This window comes from Cebidichthys violaceus, unplaced genomic scaffold, assembly GCF_023349555.1.
Source record: "Cebidichthys violaceus isolate CVI_PGR_0920_01 unplaced genomic scaffold, fCebVio1.0.p SCAF_14, whole genome shotgun sequence".
Taxonomy (NCBI): domain Eukaryota; kingdom Metazoa; phylum Chordata; class Actinopteri; order Perciformes; family Stichaeidae; genus Cebidichthys; species Cebidichthys violaceus.
The window spans coordinates 8,206,091-8,231,212 of record NW_027176307.1 but is presented as its reverse complement, the minus strand read 5'-3'; the positions used below and the strand labels follow the sequence as shown (position 1 = coordinate 8,231,212).

The following is a 25,122-nucleotide window of genomic DNA, read 5'->3' as shown; positions in this document are numbered from 1 at the left end:
TTTTGTTTTGTATTTCGCGCATATTGTCGTACTGTGGCTCGAGAAACACTCCGCCCCCGTAGAGGGCAGTAGAGGGCCAAAGTCCCAGAAACAAAGCGAGCGGAGTCTGTAGAAGGATGCAGTGTTAGTGAAGCCAACTACATACAACCAACGTTCATTATCAGCGTTAAACATGAAATTGGTGAGTTACCCGACTGTTAGCATAATTAAAGCAGCAAAGTCAACCCCAGCTCACGGTAAAGACGCGTGACTAAATCATTTAGTATACCTTAAGTTAAAGCTACTCTGTTAGCTTAGCAGCTAACGTCAATAGCCCTGTGTGCTCCCATCTCGTTAACTGTGGCTAACGTTAACCAGGCAGCCAACAGCTAGGCTATGTAAACTATTGAATGCAGTCTATAGTGATAGTAAAGTACTGACTCAGCTAGTTGACCTGACCCTGATGAATGGAGCATTTATTTTTATTTTGTAATAAATGTGATGTCCTGTCTAGCCTGCCTCTGCTCTGTATCTGTCATGTGTTGTGTTGTTGGCACCGTGATGTTATGTCCACGTGCGTCTCTTAATCGCTCTCCTTCCTTCTCTCAGTATTGTCTGTCTGGTCATCCTACACTGCCTTGCAATGTCCTCAAGTTCAAATCCACCACCATCATGCTGGACTGTGGACTGGACACCACCTCTGTCCTCAACTTCCTGCCACTTCCTCTGGTGCACAGGTGAGTCAATGGCATCAGCAGCAGTGGCTTCATTTAGTTATTCATTCATTCATTCATTCATTCATTCATTCATGTCTGGGTGGTAGTCCTGAATTCACGACTTTAACTTTTTTTTGTGTTCTTATTCAGCCCAAGACTCTCCAAGTTACCTAGTTGGGTCTCTAAGGATGGAACAGTAAACTTGGAGAAGGTATGACAAGCTGCTTCTGTTGTATTTAATTCACTTAGTATTTAACCTGTATCTGAACTTCAACTTGTGTTTGATCGTTGCTTTACATGAAGTTGTTTCTGTGTCTCTATAAAGTGTAAATACATCAAGATGTGTCTGTGATGAACGTCTACAACAGTAAACAAACTTTTCCGTTCCATCTTTCCAGGAGCTGAAGGAGTGTGCAGGAAGAGTGTTTGTGGACTCACAGCCAGAGTTCTGTCTCCCTGAGGTGGTGAACTCAGCCAACACACACACACACACACACACACACACACACACACACACACACACACACACACACACACACACACACACACACTATTACTTAAAAAATCAGTCCATTACTTCAAATGAATGATTTAGCTGCAGGAAAGTATAATGCAAGCATGCCCCTAGAACAACGTACCAGCTCAAACTTTCCATTCACTATTCCTTACTGTGCTTTTGCCACAGTTATTAATATTATCATTACTTCCACAGGCCAGTTATTCAAATTCAAGTTACAATACATGCTGTAGTTAGTATGATAATACATATTAGGTCTAAATAAACTTTCTTTCCCATTTAAATTGGCCACAGAGAGAACTGCTGGATCTATCTACCGTTGATGTCATCCTGGTCTCCAACTACCACTGCATGATGGCCCTGCCCTACATCACTGAACACACAGGCTTCACTGGGACCGTGTATGCCACTGAACCCACCCTGCAGATTGGCAGGTGAGGAGATACAAGGGAACGTCATCCTATTGTTTTTATGTTCATTCAAAGGGAAAAATGCATGTTATTTCAGCAGTTTTTCCTTATTTCAATCATTGTTTGAAAAAGAGAGATATATGCATATCACTGCTGTTATTTTCCTCAGGCTGTTGATGGAGGAACTGGTGAACTTCATGGAGAGAGTTCCTAAAGCCCAGTCTGCTACCTGCTGGAAAACCAAGGAAATACAAAGGTAAGAAAACTGTTGAGAAAAACATACAAACTCTGTCGTCTTTTTCTGTGGATAGTTGTAGAAAATATTTATTTCTAAAAAAAAAAATCACATTGGAAAATATAGTTTATTTTAAGATTGTAAAATATAACATCTCATACTAGCTTTTACCTCTAACGTGTCTCTTATATTACCATTACTATGTGATATTAGGATGCTCCCTGGGCCGCTGAAGGATGCAGTAGACGTGTGGGCGTGGAAACGAAGCTACAGCATGCAGGAGGTCAACTCTGCCCTCAGCAAAGTGCAGCTTGTGGGTTATTCACAGAAAGTGGTAAGAACCTCTTTTCTCCTACACTTGTCTGCACAGTGCTGATGTAATGCTTAGTATACACCCAAAGCTCTAAGATTAAACAGAAAGTGTGTCTGTTTGTCTCATGCAGGACCTTCCTCACGCTGTAAATGCAGGATTAATTAGTATTCTTCCACATATGACTAAGATACCTGTATCTGTCCTCTTCCTGTTTTTCTGTATTTTCGTGCTCTCACAGTGACGGCTTCTCTCTGTCTCCAGGAGTTGTTTGGAGCGGTCCAGGTCTCCCCCTTAAGCTCTGGTTACTCATTGGGGAGCTCCAACTGGATCATCCAGTCTCACCATGAGAAGGTTTCCTATGTGTCGGGCTCGTCCCTCCTCACCACACATCCACAGGTAGGTCCAACAGACCCAGCAGGCCTAATGCTAGGTGCAATAATAACACGCAAGGCCTGAGATGAACCTGCAACTGTCAAGAATGTGACGCGTCCATCCGTCCCATTCTGGTGAACGTTTGAGACAAAAGAGGGGGAAACGCACGCGTTCTTTAATAAACTCACTGGAACACTTGAACTCCTTCTCTTCTCCCAGCCGATGGACCAAAGCTCCCTCAAGAACAGTGATGTTCTGATTCTGACAGGCCTCACCCAGATGCCCACCGCCAACCCAGACGGCATGCTGGGAGAATTCTGCAGCAACCTCGGTAGGTCCAAATGTACTGGATGATTTAAATGTATGTTGTATTAACGTTTCAAATTTAAATTAAATGAGTACATGTAGAATATGTAAGCAAATCACATTGCTGATTCTAATTATTCATCGCTGCCTGTAGCCATGACGATTCGAGCAGGAGGCAATGTGCTGGTGCCGTGCTACTCGTCGGGGGTGATCTATGACCTGCTGGAGTGTCTGTATCAGTTCATCGACAGCGCCAACCTGGGGACCACGCCCTTCTACTTCATCTCACCCGTCGCCAATAGTTCGCTGGAGTTCTCTCAGATCTTCGCTGAGTGGTGAGGAGCTGTTTGTCAAAACGGTCCTAGAAATCTGTTGTTGTCCACAACCTAGAAGGAAGCCAGCAATGTAAGAGAAGGAAATGCTACAAATATGGTGATGGATGAAGACAACACCAACATACAGCAACAGATGTTGTGTATGTCCAAGCTGGCTTCTTGTTTTCTATCAGAATACATGTGAACAAATCCATTCTGGGATATTCTGATTAGATTTAAGTTTTTTCCTTTTTTTTTTTTAGGCTCTGCCACAACAAGCAATCGAAGGTGTATCTTCCAGAGCCTCCATTCCCTCATGCAGAGGTGAGTCTTGCTGCTGTGTGAAGAACAATGCTGCGTTTCAGAGAAAGAGGATAGTTAGAAATCCTGTTTTCTGCTAGCAAATTAGAACTGAAGTGACACTGCAAACCAGTAAAAAGCTCAGAGTTATCTGACACCAGAGAACAAGTGCATGGTATTTTACATGAGCGAAACTCTTTGAATCACCGTTATGACAATATGCATTTCATTAAAAACAAATTTGCAATCAGGAATCATTTAATATTTTTGTTCCAATAAACAACTCTTTATTTTTGGGCACTGTCGATGTATGCAGCAGCAGTAGAGGGTCATGTGGTCTTCAAATGTGTATCGTCCTCGCAGCACAGAAGGCCATGGTCCCATTCAAAGTGTTGGCAAAGAAGCTTGCTTCATGCACTGCCTGACCCGGTTCTAGTATTTTCACTGTCTCACAATAGAACTCCTGTGATTTTGTTTCAGTTGATCCAAACCAACAAGCTGAAGCACTACTCCAGTATTCACGGAGACTTCAGCAGTGAGTTCCGTCAGCCGTGTGTGGTGTTCACCGGTCACCCCTCTCTGCGCTTCGGGGACGTGGTTCACTTCATGGAGCTGTGGGGCAAATCCAGCCTGAACACCATCATCTTTACTGGTAACTACGACCGTATTCGTTCACTGGACGTGAAGTGAATGCTGCTTTTGTGGAAGCCTCTGTGACTTTTCTTTCTTCCCATCAGAGCCAGACTTCTCTTACCTGGATGCTTTGGCTCCCTACCAGCCTCTGGCCATGAAGTGTGTTTACTGTCCCATCGACACACGGCTCAACTTCCACCAAGTGTCAAAGCTGCTGAAGGAGGTCCAGGTACGGTCAACACTACCGTCATGTAGAGCCGCACGTCTTTAAATTTGAATTAATCTGATTCCAGCTGTTTTAAATGTGAATATTTTCTCTTTTCTTTACTCATATATGACAGTACACTGAATATCTTTGAATTGAGGACAAAGCAAGATATTTGAGGAGTCATTTTGGGCTTTGGGAAACAGTTTTCACCATATTCCTGACATTTTATGGCCCAAACTAATAATCGACAGATTGATCGGCAATGAAAATAATTGTTAGTTGCAGCCCTATTGTCATTTTACCAACCCTCTAAAAGATGTTACCAATTCCAGTGGGTTGTAAGAGAAATAAGCAAAAGTAAGCAGTAAATGGATTAACTTGCATGAACAGGGAGTTTATAGAGGGAAACCTGTTATTTAAATTGAGGTTGAAAAAAGATATCACAATTGTCCATCTCAGAAATGGCTGCCTCGTATTTTTTTGTTTTTTTGTTTTTTTTACATGCAACAGCGGTAAGAGGAGAACTGTGCAACAAGCAAATAATCATGGAGTCAGTAGAAGTCCTGTGGGAGAAACGGGAGAATGGAAACAATTTCACAAGCTAAAAGGCACAAACAAGATAACAGTAATATGAGATCATTCAGGTTCGAGCAGGAGGGAATACACAATGCCTCATTTCTAAGTGTTTCAGTTGACCCTATTATTGTTCTTGTATGATGTTGTTGCACCGATGTGATATGTAAACCTTTTAAATGGAGTTAAATGCTTCTTTTTGTTTCACATTCATCAGTTTGTCCTGCATCATATTGTACTTTAGTGATTATCAAATTAAGTCTATGTTAGATAGAAGCGCGCTCAGCCAGTGATGTGTGTGTGTAAAAGCTGCTTGAATGTCTCCTGTCCTGCAGCCCCTCCATGTGGTGTGTCCAGAGCAGTACACCCAGCCTCCGCTGACCCAGTCCCACCGCTCTGATCTGATGCTGGAGCTGCAGCCCCCTCCGATGCCCTACAGACGCTGCTCTGTGCTCAACCTGCCCTTCAGACGCCGCTATGAGCGGGTCTACATCCTGCCTGAGGTCAGAGCAGTAGCTCCCATGGTTAGAACGCTCGTGGGCATGAATGTAGTCGACTTAAACCGTCTGGTTAAAGGGACCTAAATAGACCCGGTCGACAATGTTGAATACAAGATCAGATCCGTGCCTTTGGAAACAGGTGGTGGTTGCATATTTTGAATTCTGTGTTGGTAAGAGATGATGACATGTGATGTATACAGACTGAATTATAGCTTGAGCTACATTATAGAAATATTTAAAATCCTGTCAGAGCACAGGTGACAGGTTTTCAAGTCTAAAAGTCTGATTCTTTTATTCCTAGCTGGCCCACTCCCTGGTGCCGTCTGAGATTAAACCCGGCGTTTCCCTGGCAACTGTGTCTGCAGTGTTGCACTCCAAGGACAACAAACACACACTACAAGTGAGTCTCAATACGTGTCACAAAACAGCTAGCTTCATGTTTAAATATGGACAACATTGCTTCACAGGAGCAAAAATTGAAGTTTTTTTTTCCTCTTCTGTGTTGCCAGTCGGTGCCCAAACCCCCTCCAGCACCCCCCAGCAAGAAGAGGAAACGGGTCCTGGAGGAGCCTCCAGTCCTGCTGGCCCCCAAACCCCTGCTGAGTGGAGCTGTGCCCCTGGAAGCTTTCCTGGCCACATTGCAGAAGGTGTGAAATCTGCAGACATCTGTGGAAACCTCATTATTGTTTTTATAGCTGCCAGCTGCAAAATAAATTGCTGCCTCTTTGCTGTCTTTAGTATTCCCAAAGGAGATGATTGCAGCCAAGAGTCTCCTCCCATATGACATTAAAGTCTCCTCACGCATAACATTGTGATTGTTGGGATTAACAGTTTTTTATAGCAGAGGCTAGGGATCTAACCCCAGCAAATTTCAAATGAATATGAATATGCATCTATAAATTACCAAGCACTAGTAGGGGCAAGTTCTCCGACTCTTTTAGCAGAAAATAACACTTTTTGCATGATACAAATATTACATTGACCTTTTTGTGCAATATTTTTGTATTCATTGCTGAATGACACACCATCTTTCAAAGCTTTGGGTGACTAAAGGTGATCCCCGGTTCTTTGATAACAGAGTGAGGCGGTTAACTATGGAAGCTCCAATGACAACACATCTGTCAGTGACGGACAGGTAGAACTTGGCGGGGTGACCGTGGCTAAGTGGTGAAAGGGCCGCCTATCAATCAGAGGGATGGCGGTTCGATTCCCAGCTCATGTCAATGTGTCCTTGAGCAAGACACTTAACCCCAAAATTGCTCCTGTAGCTGCGTCTATGGTGTTAGATAGAAGCTCTGAAGGATGCTAGAAATAGAATTTGATTGTGAATTTACCTCCTGCAGCACGGTATCACAGAGGTCAAAGTGGAGGAGACGGCGGACGGACACATTCTGCACCTGCAGGCGGAGGACACGCTGATCCAGCTGGAGGAGGACGGGACACACATAGTCTGTGACAACAACGAGCCGCTGCGCACCACGCTGAGAGACCTGGTGCTCCGCTTCCTGCAGAAACTCTGACCCTCCTCATGGGTCACTCGGGTTCAGTGTTCCTGCTCTTTAGGACTGTGGACAGAAGAAAGCAGTGATGGTGGAGGAGGACATGGTCTGTCCCCACCTCAGTAACTGCAACTGTTACAGTACTTTTACTGTAAATTCCAGTTATATTTTGTAAAATAGTATTTTGTATTAAAAGTTGTTTTTTTTCTTTTCCAAGAGATCACGTCAGTGATTTTTCCATCACTGCAACGTCTCCATTCAGGAAACTGTAGTATAGTAAAACACAACCGTGAAGCTAGAGATCGGTCATGAGCTTAGGGTTCCTCTGGGTAATATCTAAATGTCATTTGCATCACCTTATCCAACATTTAAAAAAATAAGTTAAATGGCATTTGTAATCCCTTACATTACAATTTACATCCAGATCTTGTTTCAGTTTGTGCTCAACTCATCAGCTGAAGAGGTTGCAAGTTTCCAGATGTGATGACTCTCTCTCTCTGCAGCTGTGAATATGAGGTAGGGAGATGTCAGGGGCTCTTAACAAGGAACAAGACGTTGTCAGCTCTGAATGAAATGCTCTGAGGTTTACCTCTATCCTGTGCACCTCTATTGAAACGGCCACGATAGGACATTTTGACATATCACAGTACGAAAGCACAGGTTCAAACAACAAAATGAAGGATGGCTCGGTTCCATTTCGCTGCTTCATTTAAGGTCCTGCTACAGATACTTAGACATTTAATAGGGTAACCACTTAATCAGGAAAATAATCACTGACTGGTCCACCATGAAAACAGGTAGGTTTGTCAGATTAGCCTGGTGAACAAACTGAAAAATTACAGGACAGCGTATTCTGTCAGCAAAACCACCGGACACAGCGCTGAGCACCCGTATCTGGACAAAAACACACCAGTGCTGGGTTGGCTGCCATTCAGGGAGAGCAGATTGAGTCTAACAGCTGATGGTGCAAACCAACACCAATGTCCCAAAAGATCAGCTGTGAAAAAGAACTAACTGTGCCGTCAGCTTGTTTACTTCATTGCCGTTTATTTCGCCTTGATGCTACATCACACCCAAAACTGAACAAAGAACTCTTAGTCTGTGTTATAAAAAAACAACACTCCAGGTCTCTTATGTGTCAAAATATTTAATTGGTGCTGGGTTTACATGCAACTAAAATACATTTAACAATGTGCTTTCAATGTACAATATCTTACAGTGTACTACATGACCATTGCTTTGATAATACAGCTGTGCAGCAGGAGGAAAATCTAGGATGATACATGTCAGGGGTTCTTGGGCTCTGTGAGAAACAAGAAGAGAAAAAAACAACACTTCCCACCCCTCTAAAGAATAGAAAGACTCTTTTCTTCCAGTGATGAAAGAACAAATACCACAGACGCCTCAAACTTTAAATAGAACTATTTCTGGTTGTTTTCAGGATCAAGAGCAAAGGGTCTCGTGGTGTTTCAGCGGGTCGGCACGTTGTGTCTGTGGTTCCTGGCAGGAAGAACAGAAAGGGACAGTGGTGTCGGTTCAGTCGCAGTGGACGAGATCAGTGAGGTGTGGTCCATGTCTGCTGTCACCTCCGCTACAAAGGCTAATGCATAAAAGATGGAATCTGCCAGATATCAAACAACATAATATAATTATGAACCCACATCAGCTATATTAATCCCCAGCGTATAAACATCAGTGTCGCCCCCTCTTTGTTCTTCTAGTACACCGTCGGTACAGGCAGTGATTTTGGAAGGTTTCTAGTATGATAGAAGCAACGTTATAAAAGATCTAAAACCTGAGGCTTAACAGAACGAGGCTTGGCGTAAAGGATGGACAGCAGGGCCTGTAGAGGGCAAGACGGTAGAATAGAGGACAGCAGGGCCTGTAGAGGGCAAGACGGTAGAATAGAGGACAGCAGGGCCTGTAGAGAGCAAGATGATAGAATAGAGGACAGCAGGGCCTGTAGAGGGCAAGACGGTAGAATAGAGGACAGCAGGGCCTGTAGAGAGCAAGATGATAGAATAGAGGACAGCAGGGCCTGTAGAGGGCAAGACGGTAGAATAGAGGACAGCAGGGCCTGTAGAGGGCAAGACGGTAGAATAGAGGACAGCAGGGCCTGTAGAGGGCAAGACGGTAGAATAGAGGACAGCAGGGCCTGTAGAGGGCAAGACGGTAGAATAGAGGACAGCATTGTCATGTGAACTGAGTCAAAGCACAGGGAGGGACCCCGACAGTCTTCAACAGAGGAGTTATAGTGTTCCAACCAATACAGTACGCTGGTATGGATCTTAATGCCGTTTACAAGACTTCTTTAAGGAGATTATTTAGAACGTGTAGAACTTGATATGATAGAATTCTAAACCAGAAACTAGAGAGCAAAGACCAAAGGTTTTCCTCCACGTGTTTAATGAGGGACATATTTAAACTGCTTCCGTTAAAAATACACAGAAATAGATTAAATGTTTGTGAGGTGAAGGAGGGCGGTCTCAGTGACAAATCCACAGAGAGTTCTCACTGGACTCAGACATGTAGATCTTTATAGCATCTGTTAGCGCCTTGATTTGGTTTTCTGGCCCCAAACTTTACCGTTTGTGGTTCCTTTTTGTCTGCAGCTGTCATCAGCAGACAGGCACTGATAAACCCAGTGTATGCGTCCTGCCCAGCACCAAATGGCACATAGACACAGTTAGCAACTAGCTGTTGAACAAAGTGGAGCATTTAGGGGCCCAAGAGCCACATATTATTTTCAGGGGGGCCCAATAGAGACCGGAACAGAGCTGGAAGGAGAATGAATATTGGACTTCATTCATCGGGTGGCCAGGAGCATGACTCCAAGCGAATGCTTGTTATATCAAAATAGGTCATTGTGGTGTTTGCAACTTGTTCCTGTTGCACCGAAAAGTGTGTTTGAAGAGAAGCTGATGAATGTGGGTAGAGAGTTAGATAAAACTGACTTGGGGTTCCTGTGAAGACAGTTTCCTCACCTGCCAGCTACATGATCAGTGCAGCAGGAGCACTCTGAGCTCTTCATAGGTATGGGACAAACCAAAATGTCCAGAACTGAAGAAACATGGCTGCCACTAGAACTGCTTTCACTTGTAATTTTTCATCTGCGCTCTTGCTGCGCCTTATTTGCCAGAGAGGTGAGTGGACTTTACCCAGGGCTGCCTAGTGATCATTTGAGTGGGGATTAAACCTGATAAATGTGTCCTCTGTCTCGTCAGCTCTTCCTCGTTCATCCTCTTCCTCTATTTGGACTCCTCCGCCTTCAGCAGCGCGGAGCTGATGCCCAGCTTCTTCAACTCCTCCACCAGATCCCCGTTCTGGTGCATCTGGAGCAGAATATCGCAGCCTCCCACAAACTCACCGCTGAAGTACACCTGAGGGATTGTGGGCCAGTTGGAGAAGGCCTTGACTCCTGTGGAAGGCAGATAGCGTTGGTGTCAGAAATAACCCAGAACCAATACTAGATCAGGTGTCAGGCTATAGAGAATCATGTGACAAGTTACTGGAAGTACATTTAACTTCTATGCCATGTTCCAGGGGATTTTATTTCCCAGAAAAAAGGCCCTTCATCGACAGTATGTATGTTAAAAACCATCATACCAGAAACTCTGTTATGGACCCCAACTTTATGAAAGCACAATGTCCAATTGCTGTGTTTTCTACTGCTATATCGACAGCAGTTGACTAACAAAAAAACAACAACCTCATCTGTTAGCAATATGAGTGTCAACTTCTCTACATCGAGTTAAGTAAAATATCTAGATTGAGGTCTTTGAGGTCGAGAGCTATCACGCCCTGCTCACACGTCAGACCCCATATCCACTGGATTGTGGGTGAACTGCTGTCCAGGCTTGGCTCTACACTGCTGTTGCATCATAAGCCTCCATTGACAGAATCCCTTTTAAAGGGCAGAGCTGATGTAACTACAGAAACAGTTCCTTGTTCCTTAACTTAATATGTGCTGTCGTCGTAAAACAGGAGAGGTTCCAGTTCTGGCTGGATACAGACTTGTCCGTCTTGATGGTGGACTAAAAAAAAGGACCACACCCTTCAGTCCTGCTGCAGAGCACTGATAATAACCTAACACTTGGACATGTCCAAACCTAGTTAGAGAGGGCCGTTGACAAAAGGCGGATATGTATGGTTGGTTTAAATGTTCCAATAAAATGAAACGTGTCGTTGAATAACATGGAGAGCTGACAGAGACTCATAGATCTACTACAAGCAAACTGTCTTGTAACACTTCCACTGTCATGAAGAAGTTAAGCTGAAAGTGTCAAGTTAGATTGAGAGGTGACAACTTGTTGCCATGTCATGAACCGGTTATCTCAGCTTCACTGACCTTCCCTGAGCTCGGAGTCTTCCAGTACGTTGTACGCAGCATAGTCGTCCACCCCGTGCATCCGGAGGATCTGAACCACGGCATTGCTGAAGCCACACATGGGCTGCGCCGGCGTCCCCTTCATGAACACCACCACTTTGTCCTTTTTCACCATCTCACCAAGGTCTTTTGAGACGTCAGCCGCCGAGCACAGGAACCGGGCCGAGGCGGACCACACGCGTCCGTCGGTCTGTTGGGGCAGATAGACCGCCGCCCCCGTCCGCAGACACTTTGCAGTAGATCTAATTAAACTGTTCATGGTCTTTGGTAATTGATATCTTTATATGTTGCGCTACAATGTCGTGGAAAGTGTCTCACCTGCTTCTGAACAGGCCGGAGTGTAGCCAGACAGTCTGACTGACGTTTGTGTGCGTTGATGACGCTCACGTGAAGGGGCGGGACATGAACGCTGATTGGTCAGCTGCACCCAAACAAATTGTAATTGATTTTCTATTGGTACAGCAACGCGTCATTTAGACACACAAGGAATGATTCAAAGTTACGATAAAAATAATAATAATTAAAACCACCACAGCCACCACACATAACTTCCGTTTTGTATATTATTTGGAAAAAGGCAATATTTAAAAAGAAGAAGAAAAAAGTAAAACCATGTTGTCCCGGTAGCAGAAGCCCTCAAGAACTTCCGGGGCGACTTGGCCACAGAGGAAGAAGACGGTGGCGTTTAGAAAGATGGCGGCGCACACGCAGAAGAATAACAAGCCGGGAATATCTGGAGGAAAAGAGGCTCAGCCTCTGATAATCGCCAAAACTCCGGCGGAGGAGCAGCGTCTGAAGTTGGAGAGGTTAATGCGGAACCCGGATAAACCAGCTCCTATCCCAGACCGGCCGAAAGAATGGAACCCGCGGGCTCCGCCGGAGTTCGTCCGAGACGTGATGGGCTCCAGCGCCGGTGCAGGCAGCGGGGAGTTCCATGTCTACCGGCACCTCCGACGCAGAGAGTACCAGAGGCAGGACTTTCTGGACAAGATAGCAGATAAGCAGGACGAGGACCAGGACTATCTGGATAAGGTGGAGCAGAACAAACTGGCAGCCGATGACAGAACGGCGAAGCGCAGGAAGAAGCGGGAAAAGCTGAAGCAGAAAAAGGAGATGGCAAAGAAAGCGAAACTCGAGTCCAAAAACAAGAAAGAAGACTCCGACAACAGCTCGGACAGCAGTGACGAAGAGAAGGAGGATGATGGGGACAGAGAGGCTGACGATGATGCCGAGGCTCCTAGCTTCATCATGGGGAGGAAATGATTCTGACGCCTGGTGTCTCCTGCAGGGTGACTGCCAGGACCGGGTACTGTGGCCGGCGTTAATGTTCCTCTGAAGTGACATTGTGATGATCGACCATGAAGCCACGGGGCTCTGAAAGACTTGAGGCACACGTGGATGTTCCCCCCGGTTTACTATCACACAAACCTGAATGGACTGCTCCGTTTGAAAGGCAGAGTGTATGATTTCAATCACACAATGTCCCAGTTGGAAAAGAGACACGTTGAGACACTTCCGACTTTTCATTATGCTTTCCATAATCTCAAGTATTTGTTTTTAGTTGTCATGTTTCAGCTCACATGTCAGGTGGGCTTGTCTTCTTCTGGGGCGTCTTGAGTTTGCCAGAAAATATGATCACGTTTTCAGAACTTGGACATGATTGGATTGTTGAGCTGTAGGGAATCCTAAGCATTTGAAAGGGATGTTTTAATAAAAATATGAATATACATGGACTTGTTTTATGGTTTATTCTCATTTAATTGCTAAATTATCTTTTTGGTGTAGTCACTGTTGGACAGAGTGATGCAACGGATGAGTAACCACTAAGGTAATATTCGATATGCATGTGTGCGTCTCATCATCATCATCCCCTACATTTTCATGGTATCAGTCTTTGCAGCCTTGTGAAGCTGCTCCTTGCATGGACCATTGCTTGTGGGCACAACAAGGTGGCAGAAAGCAACTCAAAGAATGAAAAGGCGTGACTTCTGGAGGCTCAGGAGGTTCACGTGCGATGTTCCTTGGACAGACGCCTGCTTTCCACGGCGGTGGTGGTCTCGCTCTGTGGCCGTCACCTTTCTTAATGCAGGGAGAGTAAAGCCCGACAGCTCGATATTGTTTGAAACAGGGGGAGCTCTTCCTGTCGAGCACTGTCAACTGTCACAATAACCGCATTTAAAAAACAATCGAGGAGCAAGCATAACAACTTTGATCAATTTGTTATTAATCAGTTTAAAAAAAAATTAGTTAATTCATAAATCACACACTTGTTGTGTTTACATTTATATGAAAATATTCTGATATAGTAAACACCTTTAATTAATAATAAATAATTTCAGCTTGTGCTGATATGATTTATACATGACAAGTTTCCCATAAGGGATTCTGCCCTCTGGAAGATTCCGCTCATTAAACATGCATTGAGGTTCCCTGCAGAGTTCGAGTGAGGAATATACTGCAGAGCCGTAATAAAATGTAGGTCGCTGCAGAAAGCATGGGCTGCAATTCACAGCTTGTTCTACACATTAAGATCCAACATGAGGGTTTAGGTTCCTGCAGATATTCTTAAATGATGGAAAACTTTCCTCTGTGTGTTTCATCAATGTTTAATCATTTTATAAAGCGAGCCAATTACATGTCATACATTTTTCAAAATGAAATGTCACTTTGAGACGTGCCTCTCCAGCAGCCACTGGAGGTTGATATGAACAGGATACTCACCGTTTCCAAAGGCCACAAGTGACCAAACTGGACAGAGTAGAAGTCCTACTTATCAGCCCTGCTTGAAAAAAAAAAGCCCTAATTCATTTAAATCAAGGTAGCTGGTTGAACATGGAGGACCCTGGGAAAGAATAGTTTTAATTAAAAAAATGTAAGATTATCTTTTTAGGCCATTTCTTGCCTTTATTTGATACTGAGATGAGAGACGGGATGCCCTGCAGCAGAGGGCCACAGACCACTGTGGCAAGGGCTCAACCTTAGAACGCGGGGCACCAGTTCTACCAAATGAGCTATCAGGGCACCCCAACTTTTCAGGTTTATCTATTTATCTGCAACTCCAACTGGACCTGGGTCTGAATGCCTGCTTAAGGTGTCGATGGTAAACTGCAGTGTCTTCAATTCACGTCTGTCCAGGGACCTTTGTTTCTGGGTACAACCCATGTTTCTCTCATTCTCTTCATTTCCTGTCATGTGTCTACTGTCACTATCTAATAAAGACATAACATGTTTGAAAAGCTTGACTCTGTAGTATGCTTTAAAAGGGTGACACCAGCTGTTGGTGGTGAGGCCTTGAACTCATCTCTATAGATAACACAAGTTTTGTGTGAATACTGGAAAGTATAAACCACGTCTACATCTGCTCACTCCGTTTGCGAAAGCCAGACTTTTCATTCCTTAAGTCTGAGCGGAACTTGCTTATGTCAGTGAACCATGTTATGAGAACCAGAAAGATTTATTACAGGCCTCTGCAGGAAACCATACCACCTGTAACCTCACACAGTGCTTGATCCTAGCTGATTCCTTCCTTTTGAACCATTAAGGAAGTCATGTGACTGCCTGCCTCCACATAGTTCTGTGAACCATAGCCCTCCAGTAGGATTCAGGGTGGATCGTCTCAGGGGGAGTGGAAGCCAGACTCGATCAACACCGCGGAGCGTGTTCAGGCAAGACTCACCGCCTCACTTTGCCTTTTCTTCATCCTTCTTCTGGAAGGAAACCTTGGCGCACCTCTAAGTCCTCAGAGTGCCTGACATTCTGTTTTGTCCTCCCGTCTTTATCTCCACGATGGATCATAAGTAGACAAGGGAGGTGCATTGAGAATGCCGGACAAGGCCAACGGGGATTCACAGAGGAAATCAGTGGGAGAGATCAGTGATCAACGTGTGCAGCAGCCTCAAGGTACTGTGACTAGAAAAACAAATACTGACCCACTGTGTGATACTAGTGTGTTAAATCACTGTGTATACTTGTAAAAAGAGAACACTTTGCAAGACAACATTTCATTGTCTTTTCCTTTCTTGACTGACTTTCTTCATAGTAATTTTCCAGGTGTCTTTGGCATCGATGCATCTGATTGCTCAATCATACACATTCTTTTTCATTTGTTGATGATTTGCTTCTGAAAGATTTGCTTCAGTTTCATAAATGTCTTCCTAGCCTGCAGTCTTTTAGGGTTAACACATATGTGCCGTTTTCCCACATTCTGTCAGACAAATGAGTCAAACTCAAACTCCCTCATGTGCCACACAGTTAAATCGGGCTTTTGAAATATTGTAACAGTGTTCAATCATAAAACTGCAGTGTATTCAGTGGCAAGCTCCTGTTTCCTCTCCCTCAGATGAGAGGGGAGCAGTGCAGAGGAGGACCTTCACCAGGTGGATGAATGTGTTTCTGCAGAGAGTAAGGCACAAATCAATACAGAGTTACCATAACACTACACTCCAGCTCATAAACGCAGTCACCAATAAGGTTTACCATTTGTTGTTTGCAGCGCGATCCTCCAGTCGAGGTGCACGACCTGTTCACAGACATTCAGGATGGACGAATACTGATGGCTCTGCTGGAGGAGCTGTCCGGGTGCAAGCTAGTAAGAGTTAGGCTTTATAGTGGAAGTATTTCATGTCACCAAGAAGAAGAATACAATACAACACTAATAAGTTATTCAATTTACCTCTGGTCCATTTCCGTTCAGTTCACTAGCAATTGCACCATATTTGTGAGCCTATAGGATCCTTAAAACACATCCAAAATACTTAAAAAACGCTCCTTGTGTGATGTCTTTTGTCAGCTTTACAGGTTTAGGTCATCTTCTCACCGTATTTTCAGACTGAACAACATTTCCAAGGCCCTGGCTTTCCTGGATGATAGACACGTGAGTGTGTTTGTTTGTTCAGTACTGTGACTTGGTTTTGATGTGCCTTACAATCGAATCTAGAAGAACTGGATTTCAGATGATGTCTCCTCCCTGTTGTCTCTCAGGTGAAGCTGCCTGGCATCGATGCCTCAGGTATCGCTGATGGGATCCCCTCTGCTGTTCTTAACCTTGTCTGGAATATGATCCTGTATTTCCAGGCAGGTCCCCCCCCATCATCTACCCTAATGTCTTCATGTATTATTTCCCTCCTTTGCCTGGGTGTTTGTCTTTGTAACTGACCTATAAATTCTTCTCATACAGGTAAAGGAAGTATCGCGAGGCCTCCAGAGGCATTTGTCTTCCAGCCTCTCTTCCTTATCCACGAGCAGTTACCCCTCCTCCAGCGACTTCTCACCCAAGCCAAATGACATTGGCAGCTACTCCTGCAACACCCTGCCAAGCAAAGGCAGAAAGGCTGCCAGAGAGCCAAAGTACCATGGGAAAGCAATAAAGACTCTGCTGCAATGGGTCCAAAGATGCACATCAAAGTGAGTCTGAAAAAGAGCCAACCGCTTACAAAGTCATTTTTATCAATTAAAACCTTCCAAACCCAAGTGTTTACCTCTACAACCACAATGAGGGAAACACAATGAGCGAGCTGGCTGTGTTGAAGTTTGGTGTTACGATCATGCAATTTCAAATTTGCAGGTTTGGCGTGGTGGTGCATGACTTTGGCAGGAGCTGGAGGAGTGGGCTTGCATTCCTAGCTATGATTAAGTTCATAAACCCAGACTTGGTGGACCTGAGGGAGAGCCTGTCTAGACAGCCAAGAGAAAACATTCAGCTGGCCTTCACGATAGCCCATCACAGTTTGGATATACCACCTCTGCTGGAGCCAGAAGGTAAAAACTCATTGAATAGAAAGTGGCTCACATTGATCCAACTTCATCAACAAAGACAACTTTCTGCTTCTTCACATAGACAGTTCTACGCTAGTAGGTGTTAGAAGCCCACCGTGGTGTAATGATACCACCTACGGGTAAATCAGAAGTACTTATCCCATTACAGATCAATTTAGAAGTTAAACTCGCTAGAAATGAGCAGCAAAGGTCATTGCTGCCTGCAGTGTCACTTTTATTATTTCTTAAAGGTCATACAAAAGCTCAAACAGGCCCTCACACAGCAGGATGGTCTCCTTTAGTCTACCCTCTAATGTAAGAAAACTGTCCATTCTTCTTTTCCGCAGATGTGTCACTCACTTCACCAGATGAGCAGTCCATCATCACCTATGTGTCCATGTTTCTGGACCATTGTTCAGACACAGATGAAGTTAGTATGGCTTTGAGTAGCTCGACTTTGTTGCTTTTGGCATTTTCTAGGTTAGGTGACAAAATTGATACCACTCTCATATCAGTCTGTCGAATATGAAGCTACCACCAGTCAACGGTTAGCTTAGCCTAGCTTAGCTTATCTTAAAGACTGGCAACAGGGTAAAACAGCTGGCCCAGCCGCCTACCAGCACCTCTAATTACCATGTTGTACGTCACTTGTTTAATCAATACACAAGCCGAAGTGTAAAAACAGCTAATTGTGTTTTTACTTAAGGTTATGTGCAGGACTGTTTCTTTGCAGGGTGCTGTGAGGAAGGAAGGTTTTTGTACCGATGACTGTAAATAAATTTTATATATCATGTCTTTTAGTGTGCTGTAGAGGTGCTGTTGCTTTATGCTAAGCTATAAGCTAACTGGCTGCTGACTGTCACTATCAAAGAAAGGTATCAATCGTCTCATTTAACTTACGGGGAAAAAAGGGAATCAACTTATTTCCTAAGATAGCATACTATTTCTTTAGCACCAAGAACAAACGTATTGATAAACACTATGAATCAATGAGCTTTCTGGGTGTTATTCCAGTGGTATAATGTAACTTTCACCACTAAACCCTATATTACAGGATCAAACAGCAGATATCGAAGTTCCTGAGATCCCAAATTTTGGATCACTTGAGTCTGTGAGCTCTAGAGAGACCCACGCCGATGACCCTAAAGCCCAAGCATTAGTCCAAGGCTTAGAGAAGAGCAGGGAGCAGCTACTGTGGAAACGCTGGGCCAGAAGATCCTCAGGGAGCCCCCGGAACACCTTGCTTCACACTAGTGAGACCACATCACCATTCAACAAAAAAAAAAACAGGAGTCGAAGCATTTTACAGCCACCCAGTCCTCTGGACGCAGACGTAGTCAGCCAGGAGATCCGATCATGGATGGAGAACGCATCTGCGGATCAGGCAGAGGGCAAGCCCAGAGTGGATGAAAGTCACTTTTCTTCAAGCTCAGAGGAAGGAATCTACAGCTTGTCAGCGCTGGACTCAGATGAGGAGGATGCCTACAGCTACATCCTGGATCTGAAGAACGAGGACTTTCAACCATATAATCAGCTCAAAAGACAAGTGCCAAGGGTTGAAGAGGAAACAGAGGAAGAAATGTTCCTGAGCGGAGAGCAGACTGAAGAGTCAAAACATCTGGAAGTATTGAAGAATACGTTAAACGGGAGTGAACATCAAGAAGACTCACTAGCACAAAATGTTGAACCAGAGGTCAGGGCTCAGTCAGTGGTTCACAGGACGTTTGAATGGGACAAAAGTGAAAGTAGTTCCAGAGAGATGGCACACAGTATAGCTGTGTTTGACACAGAGCCAGAGGAGGACAGCAGAAGCAGAGAGGAACGTGGAGACAAGAGAGTTGTTAGAGGACAGAGTAATGATGAGGGTGATTGCTGTGAGAGAGAGAGGAAGAAGGAAATTACAGAAAATGCGAGATTGGTGAAGCATGGATGTGATGAAAGAGAAGCTCTGACGGGTGAAACAAAGAACTCAAAGCTTTTTGATGTGGATAGTTATAAGATAGAAGATGAGAAACAGACTGAAGGGGGACTTGAAAACCGAGTGATGGACAATGAAAAAGAGAATGAAAATCTGTCGAAATTTCAGGAAGGGCAGGAGAGAAAGTCAGGTAAAGAGGAAGAGGAAGATGATAAGGATGAAGATAAGGATACTCAGCAAAGTGTTGTGAATTTAGAAAGTTTCAAGGTAGGAGTAAATGAAATAATAACAACTGATGAGACTGTATATGTTGTCAGAGGAGCCAGTGAAACTAGAATAAACACAAAAGGAGAAAATGACGGGAAAGAAAATGGCCCAAACATGGAAGAATTAACTCGTGAAGATGACAAGGAAGAATGCAGTGATGAAGTCATGACTTCTGAAGTTCTTGCAGTGGAGCGACAAGACAGGAACTTTAAGATTAAGAGACGTGAACACACTGGCAACACGGCAACAATAGCCGGTAAAACTGCCCCCAAAAATGACACTAATGGAGGTGTTAATGTCCATGGTGTTGAAAGTGGTTGGACTCCTGCCTGCACTGCAACTTCCCAGTCATTCAGGTAGGTCATAGAATTTGTACAAGCACAACTGACCATTAGCTAAGAACTTAATTATGGTAACTTGGTTTAGGCGTACCAGCATGGCACATTGTGCAATGGTAACGGTGGTAGATTGACTCCTCAATATGTTTGAAATAATGTTTTGGTTTAGTTTCAATTTCATAGTAATTTTAAACCAAAATTAACTTTAAATAACTTTCACTTCATGAAAGTTAATTGCGACATTTTGGTCACTTCAAAATGTCCTGTTCAGCTTTCGGTTGTATTTAGCTCTACCCTCTTAAAAAACAAGATGGTGATGGCAAAAAGCCAAGATGGCGATGCCCAAAATGGGGTCCATTAATATACAATATATTTAATATATTTCTGAACGCACTGCCAGGCACACCGCTTGAAAACATGCTGGTCAATCAATGGTTAGTTCATTCATAAAGACTACACAAATAATTACATTTTTATCTGTGTTTATTGCTTTGATTTAATTTAAACATCAGCCCAAAGTGCCTCATTGTAGTCTGAATCTAACAGCCTTGTGTTTTATCTGCTGTTCAACAGAGAGGGAAGATTCATCCCTCAATCCTCAGCTGCTCCTTGTGACATAACCCCATTAGAGCTGGAAATGCTCTTGGTCCTGTGGATCCTGCTCTACTGCTGCTTCATCTTCTGAGTCCCCCTGCAGTGCACCCTTCTTATTAAGATATGCTTATTAGCCCAGTTTCCACTAACGAGCCGAACAAGGACACTTAGGGCTGGATTGACTCTTTATCTGGGTCACAAAATTCCCCTCAAGGCAACACTTAATGACTGTGTTTGCTTTTTGCTGCCAGCTGAAATCATTAGTCATTTGGGTTATAGTTTCAAATAAAACACATAGTGCTGTTATCCCCATTGTTACACATTTTGTCAGCTACTCTGTCTTACCCTGCACACATGGCCAAACATGGGTTGTGAGGTGTTTGTGCATGTCCAAAATGCTCTGTTTTATTTATTTATTTTTCAGACAGAGATCCTCCTTTCAATTTAAAATACTTATAAACCACATGGTGGCGTCGCAGCATCACAGCAACTGTCACACGGCGTCAACTGCTGAGAATCCCACAAGACCTGCTGTTTAATGAGATGCTGTATTGACACAGTGAAACTAAGCTGATGATATTTAATGAGCACTTTGACATTTCGCAGACTCTCACTGTCACTTGCATCATTGTATACTGTATCATTGTCCTCATCTCTACAGATACTGTGTGATAGTTAAAGCTGATCAACAACGCAGACTTTTCTTTTCATGGCATCTTTGTGACTATGAGATATAAATAATAAATTCTATTCTTATTCTTCATATGGCTTCTGGTCCTTTTCACAAGATCAAACCAGTCATGTAAATATTGTATTTCAAGGTGCTGTAGACATACAAGGCACACGCTCAATATCTTTGTTGCAATACCAGTTTGTAGACAATAACACTAGGGCAACTTTTAAGTATGTATCTGTTGCATACGTGTTCAAAATCCATGTTGACCAGAATGTGTATTAAAGGGGGGAATGAGTATGCCCTGTCCTCACTGTCCACCAAAAACAGACACACACACACACACACACACACACACACACACACACAAGCACGCACACACACACACACACACGTTCATTGCCTCTGGAATTCTAAGAAACTAAAAAACATGCCGCCTTTGTTTGCTTGGAGCTCAACCGACGGGTCAAAAGCTCAGCTTCCAGAGATCAATATACTTTCGACACCGCCACCACCCCCGCACAAAGCCACGACAGCAACACTTTCCCACAGCTGTAGCTTTGCTGGTCTTATGAGAGATCAATCTACAGCGCCCCAGAACCAGGCCAGGCCAGGATGGCGAGAGAAGAAGCTATGGTGTTTGTTATGTATGGTTTTACATGTCTCACAGCGCTGGCATGGTTAACAGGCCTCACAGCAGATGTGTCGGTTTTACCAAAGCCTGAGAAACTCCTCAGCAGGCCTCTGCGAAGGGAACAAGAGGTCAATCAGCAGCTCAACACATCGGCCCTAAACACAGCCTTGGCCTTTGAGCCGTACCGTGACCTGGCAACCAACACCGCTGCTGAGCAGCAACAGCACAACATCTTGTTCTCGCCCTTGGGCCTGGCATCAGCTCTGGCGCTGCTGTCCCGAGTGTCTGTGTCCGAGAGTCGGAGCCAGGCCCTGGAGGCCTTGGGGCTGGCGGCCAACGCTACAGAGCAGAGCGTGGAGGCCACCTTATCTGCTCTTGCAGATCTGCAACACAGCCTGACTCTACATGAGGGGGGTGGAGTTCAAAGGGCAGAATCTAGAGCTGGAACAGGAGCTGGGATTGGGGCAACACCAGGGGTGGAAATTGAAGTAGAGGAAGATACTGGAAACCAAACTGATGTAGATGATGGGGCGGAGGGTAGGAATAAAACTGAGGGTGAGGTTCATCCTGGTGGTCAGCTCAGAGTGTGGAGCAGCCTACATACTGATGGAAAACCCTCAGTGGACTATAACAGTTTCATGTTCAGGCCTCGGCACACCTCCGCCTTCAACACCAGCTTTGACACGTTGATGAAAGACTTGGAAGCCTCTGACAAACTTGAACTTACCAATTATGTGTATTTCAAAGGTAGTACCTTGTTGATGAAATTTTCAGCTTTTGTACATGCATATTCTCAACATAAGGTTGAGAGGTGTTCATGCATATTAGGGTGTGAACAATCAGACAGATTTGCAAAAGAGAACCATACACCTTCAAAAACATATTAAGCTTAAAATGAGAATTAACTGCTGCTAAATTTGTAAAAGTAAAGTCAGTGCACTTACAAAATGTACTCATTGTGTCAATGCAATACCACCCACTGCACAGCATCGGTCATTGTTTTATAGAGAAGATGCTCTCTTGTGACAGTTGATGTTGGTGAATTTACACAGCAGGTGCTTTTTATTATTTTATATATAGGTGTGCAACTTCTACCTTTGCCAATCTGTGTTCCTATTTCATCTGTCACCTGTTCCCTTTACCAATGACACATGAATCAGGTAGTCAACCATTTGAGCGGCGACACACAGTGCCAAGGAGCTTCCAGCTGAACGCCACTACCAGCGTGGAGGTTGCCATGATGTTCGGGGACGACTCCTCTGAGGTGATGATGCTGTACGACACCAACTGCTCAGCCACGGTGGTGCGGCTGGCCCACTCCCAGCGCCTAGCCTCGCTGCTACTGCTTCCTAAAGCGGAGCTGCAGCCCCTCGAGGACTGCCTCTCTGATGGACGCATGAGCTTTTGGCGCAGCAACCTGAAGCCGGGGTAGGTGGGGGAGGGTCAAAATTGTTGAACAGGAACAAAGTGCATAACGTTGTCAAGCTGTCCTCTCATGCTCATGCTTTTCTGAGTACTTGCATGGACCTAACGTAAGCAGAATTAACGATGAGATGAAATTATTTAATTTCACCAATCAAACTCTTACTGAAGAGGATTCAGAAAACAAGCTTCAATATGAGGCCATGAACTGTTACAAAATACAGTAATTGTAAAGCTAGAAAGGCAAAAATTGAGGGGGCTGGTTCACCCAAAATACAATTAATATATTTTTTAATGTCTCCTGGACATCTGTCTTTGATATTTTGGCTCCCAGGTCTAATTATGGTGAATGGAATTTAATTTGTTGTGCTCACAGCATTGAACATTTTTACATATTGCATACATGAAAAAAACATAAATGCAACATCATTCTACATCATTTCCATCCAGTCAAGGTGTGACAAGCACTCTTTTAATGACATCATCTCGTTTTTACACTATTCTTCTGCAATGGTTTAATGACACCGCCACCAGCTGCTCATCTCGATGAACCGATTCAAACATTTACATAACGGTAGCAGATGCAGGTTCCTTTTTCCACTTTTCTGCAAATTCTGTATAAATTTGTGCTAAATCACCCAGAGCAATCATCATGCTGTTCCTGCAAAGAAACATGAATGCATAATTTTTCATGTAGTTTTTAAATACTGTGAACACTATGAACGGAACTCCATTCACCTCCATTGTATTAACTGAAGGCAAATGAAGTGTGGCTAGACCCTGCAAGGGCAAGTGACAAACTATGTTTGAACTAATCCATTAACAACGCAAAAGTAGCATTTATTTCAGCTTGTTTTAACTTCTGTGTTGTGTAGCTCAGGGGTTAGTGGGGAAGGATGTGGTGGTATATATGGGTCTGGGTATGTCCATGTACAGTGAATGCCCTCTATAAAGGGTGTTTGCTTATCCTTGAGTGTACAGCATATTGATCCGTGTCATGGCACTGGTCCCCTGCAGCCACTGGCTTTTTGTTGTTCGCTAGCATGATGAATGATGCTGAGTGGATTCTAAGTCAGCAATAATTACTGCTTTCTACACATCAGTGAGCCAGAGCCTGCAGTATGGGTCCCACAAGTTGTAACAAGACAACTTAGAGCAAATCCATTAAAACATTGATTGCTGTTTTCACAGGCGGGCAGAAATCCGTTTCCCTAAGTTCCAAATAAGGAAATCCTACAGTTTAGAAAGCCTCCTGAGGAACTCTGGGGTATCATCGGTTTTCTCACACTCAGCCGACTTCTCTGGAATATCGCAGAAGACTCTGAAACTCGCCAAGGTTAAGAGAGAACCAAAATATCCTATTTTTCTTTGCCGGAATGGATTACCATAAAACAACCAGGCAGAAGCGCTTGGTTGAGACCATATTACACATTCAGAAATTCACCTTCATTGATGCATTGGACATGCTGAACTTTCTCGTCACGTCTCTCTCTAACACTCAAATTCACTCTCTTTATTCTGTTTTTTCTTCTGTTTCTGTCCCTTTTTTCAGGCTCCTCATGAGGTTATGCTGGAGGTGGAAGAGACCAAGTACGAAGATGGGGGGAGACCTGACATCACGCTGGACTTCTCTGTTCCCCCGAGGATTACCTTTAACAGACCATTCATACTCATAATCTACGACGATCACACGGGGCTCGTCCTGCTCATGGGGAGAATTATTGATCCTACAGATGTCTAGACTGAAGTGAACACAGTAGCTTTATTGTGCTTTGCTATTGATATAATACTACATTCACTTACATTACATAATTTGTATTTTTTCCCAATAGCATGGCATATCATTCTGGGAAAGAAATGCTTTTCCAGCAATTACATCAAAATTGCAGAGTGCTTTGTTTTACCTCCAATTTTCCCAAACATTACAGACTGATTTACAGTTTATTTCTCCATTTACACAAAATGATGAAAAGAAATTCAAATGGCAGTAATTTATCCCTCACTGAATCTCTATTCTTGCAAAAACATAAAACACTTTTCTTCCATTACAAAAGCATGGGCTTTTTTGTCTTTCTTTTTTCCCCATCGCAACCCATCTCTTTATCGCCTTGTGCAATTACTGGAAAATTGCTTTGCAGGAATATCTAGGCTTATTCGCCCAACACAAAAAGAAAAACTCGTAAAAACGGTGTTACATTTTCGCACTGCAGTTTTTACCTCAGCATCAGACAGCCTTGTGGAGATGACATTGAGCTTATTG

At 43.9% G+C, this 25,122-nt stretch overlaps 5 protein-coding genes and 1 non-coding gene across 7 annotated transcripts; 5 read left to right on the top strand and 1 right to left on the bottom strand.

The window, feature by feature from the left end:
• Positions 1–61: 61 nt before the first annotated feature.
• On the top strand, positions 62–7,188 carry ints9 (integrator complex subunit 9). The gene is made up of 17 exons (XM_068708671.1): positions 62–181; positions 589–716; positions 846–906; positions 1,094–1,156; positions 1,507–1,646; positions 1,792–1,878; positions 2,071–2,191; positions 2,432–2,566; positions 2,762–2,873; positions 3,003–3,183; positions 3,426–3,486; positions 3,943–4,114; positions 4,200–4,324; positions 5,212–5,379; positions 5,678–5,776; positions 5,886–6,023; positions 6,720–7,188. Exons 1-17 carry the CDS (start codon positions 173–175, stop codon positions 6,894–6,896), a joined length of 1,977 nt encoding a protein of 658 aa, XP_068564772.1. The 5' UTR covers positions 62–172; the 3' UTR covers positions 6,897–7,188.
• Positions 7,189–8,006: 818 nt separating this feature from the next.
• glrx5 (glutaredoxin 5 homolog (S. cerevisiae)) lies at positions 8,007–11,666 on the bottom strand. Its single transcript, XM_068708669.1, has 3 exons — positions 11,224–11,666; positions 10,072–10,293; positions 8,007–8,375 (listed from the first exon to the last, which is right to left on the bottom strand). Exons 1-2 carry the CDS (start codon positions 11,519–11,521, stop codon positions 10,124–10,126), a joined length of 468 nt encoding a protein of 155 aa, XP_068564770.1. The 5' UTR covers positions 11,522–11,666; the 3' UTR covers positions 8,007–8,375; positions 10,072–10,123.
• A 198-nt stretch (positions 11,667–11,864) lies between these two features.
• On the top strand, positions 11,865–12,991 carry prkrip1 (PRKR interacting protein 1). The gene has a single exon (XM_068708668.1). The coding sequence runs from the start codon at positions 11,956–11,958 to the stop codon at positions 12,523–12,525; it is 570 nt and encodes a 189-aa protein (XP_068564769.1). The 5' UTR covers positions 11,865–11,955; the 3' UTR covers positions 12,526–12,991.
• Positions 12,992–13,169: 178 nt separating this feature from the next.
• LOC137871435 (small Cajal body-specific RNA 13) lies at positions 13,170–13,430 on the top strand. Its single transcript, XR_011102805.1, has one exon. It is a non-coding gene; the product is annotated as a small Cajal body-specific RNA 13 (non-coding RNA).
• A 1,557-nt stretch (positions 13,431–14,987) lies between these two features.
• clmnb (calmin b) lies at positions 14,988–20,831 on the top strand. The gene is made up of 10 exons (XM_068708243.1): positions 14,988–15,162; positions 15,602–15,663; positions 15,755–15,850; positions 16,052–16,135; positions 16,243–16,335; positions 16,439–16,665; positions 16,826–17,019; positions 17,364–17,446; positions 18,071–19,557; positions 20,113–20,831. Exons 1-10 carry the CDS (start codon positions 15,084–15,086, stop codon positions 20,222–20,224), a joined length of 2,517 nt encoding a protein of 838 aa, XP_068564344.1. The 5' UTR covers positions 14,988–15,083; the 3' UTR covers positions 20,225–20,831.
• A 546-nt stretch (positions 20,832–21,377) lies between these two features.
• Positions 21,378–24,915, top strand: LOC137871080 (alpha-1-antiproteinase 2-like). Of its 2 annotated transcripts, XM_068708666.1 has the most exons (4): positions 21,380–22,187; positions 22,601–22,868; positions 24,054–24,198; positions 24,415–24,915. In XM_068708666.1, exons 1-4 carry the CDS (start codon positions 21,422–21,424, stop codon positions 24,601–24,603), a joined length of 1,368 nt encoding a protein of 455 aa, XP_068564767.1. In that variant the 5' UTR covers positions 21,380–21,421; the 3' UTR covers positions 24,604–24,915. The 2 variants fall into 2 exon arrangements, with proteins under 2 accessions (XP_068564768.1, XP_068564767.1); XM_068708667.1 differs by lacking the exon at positions 24,054–24,198 and having other exon boundaries at positions 21,378–22,187.
• The last annotated feature ends 207 nt before the right edge of the window (positions 24,916–25,122 follow it).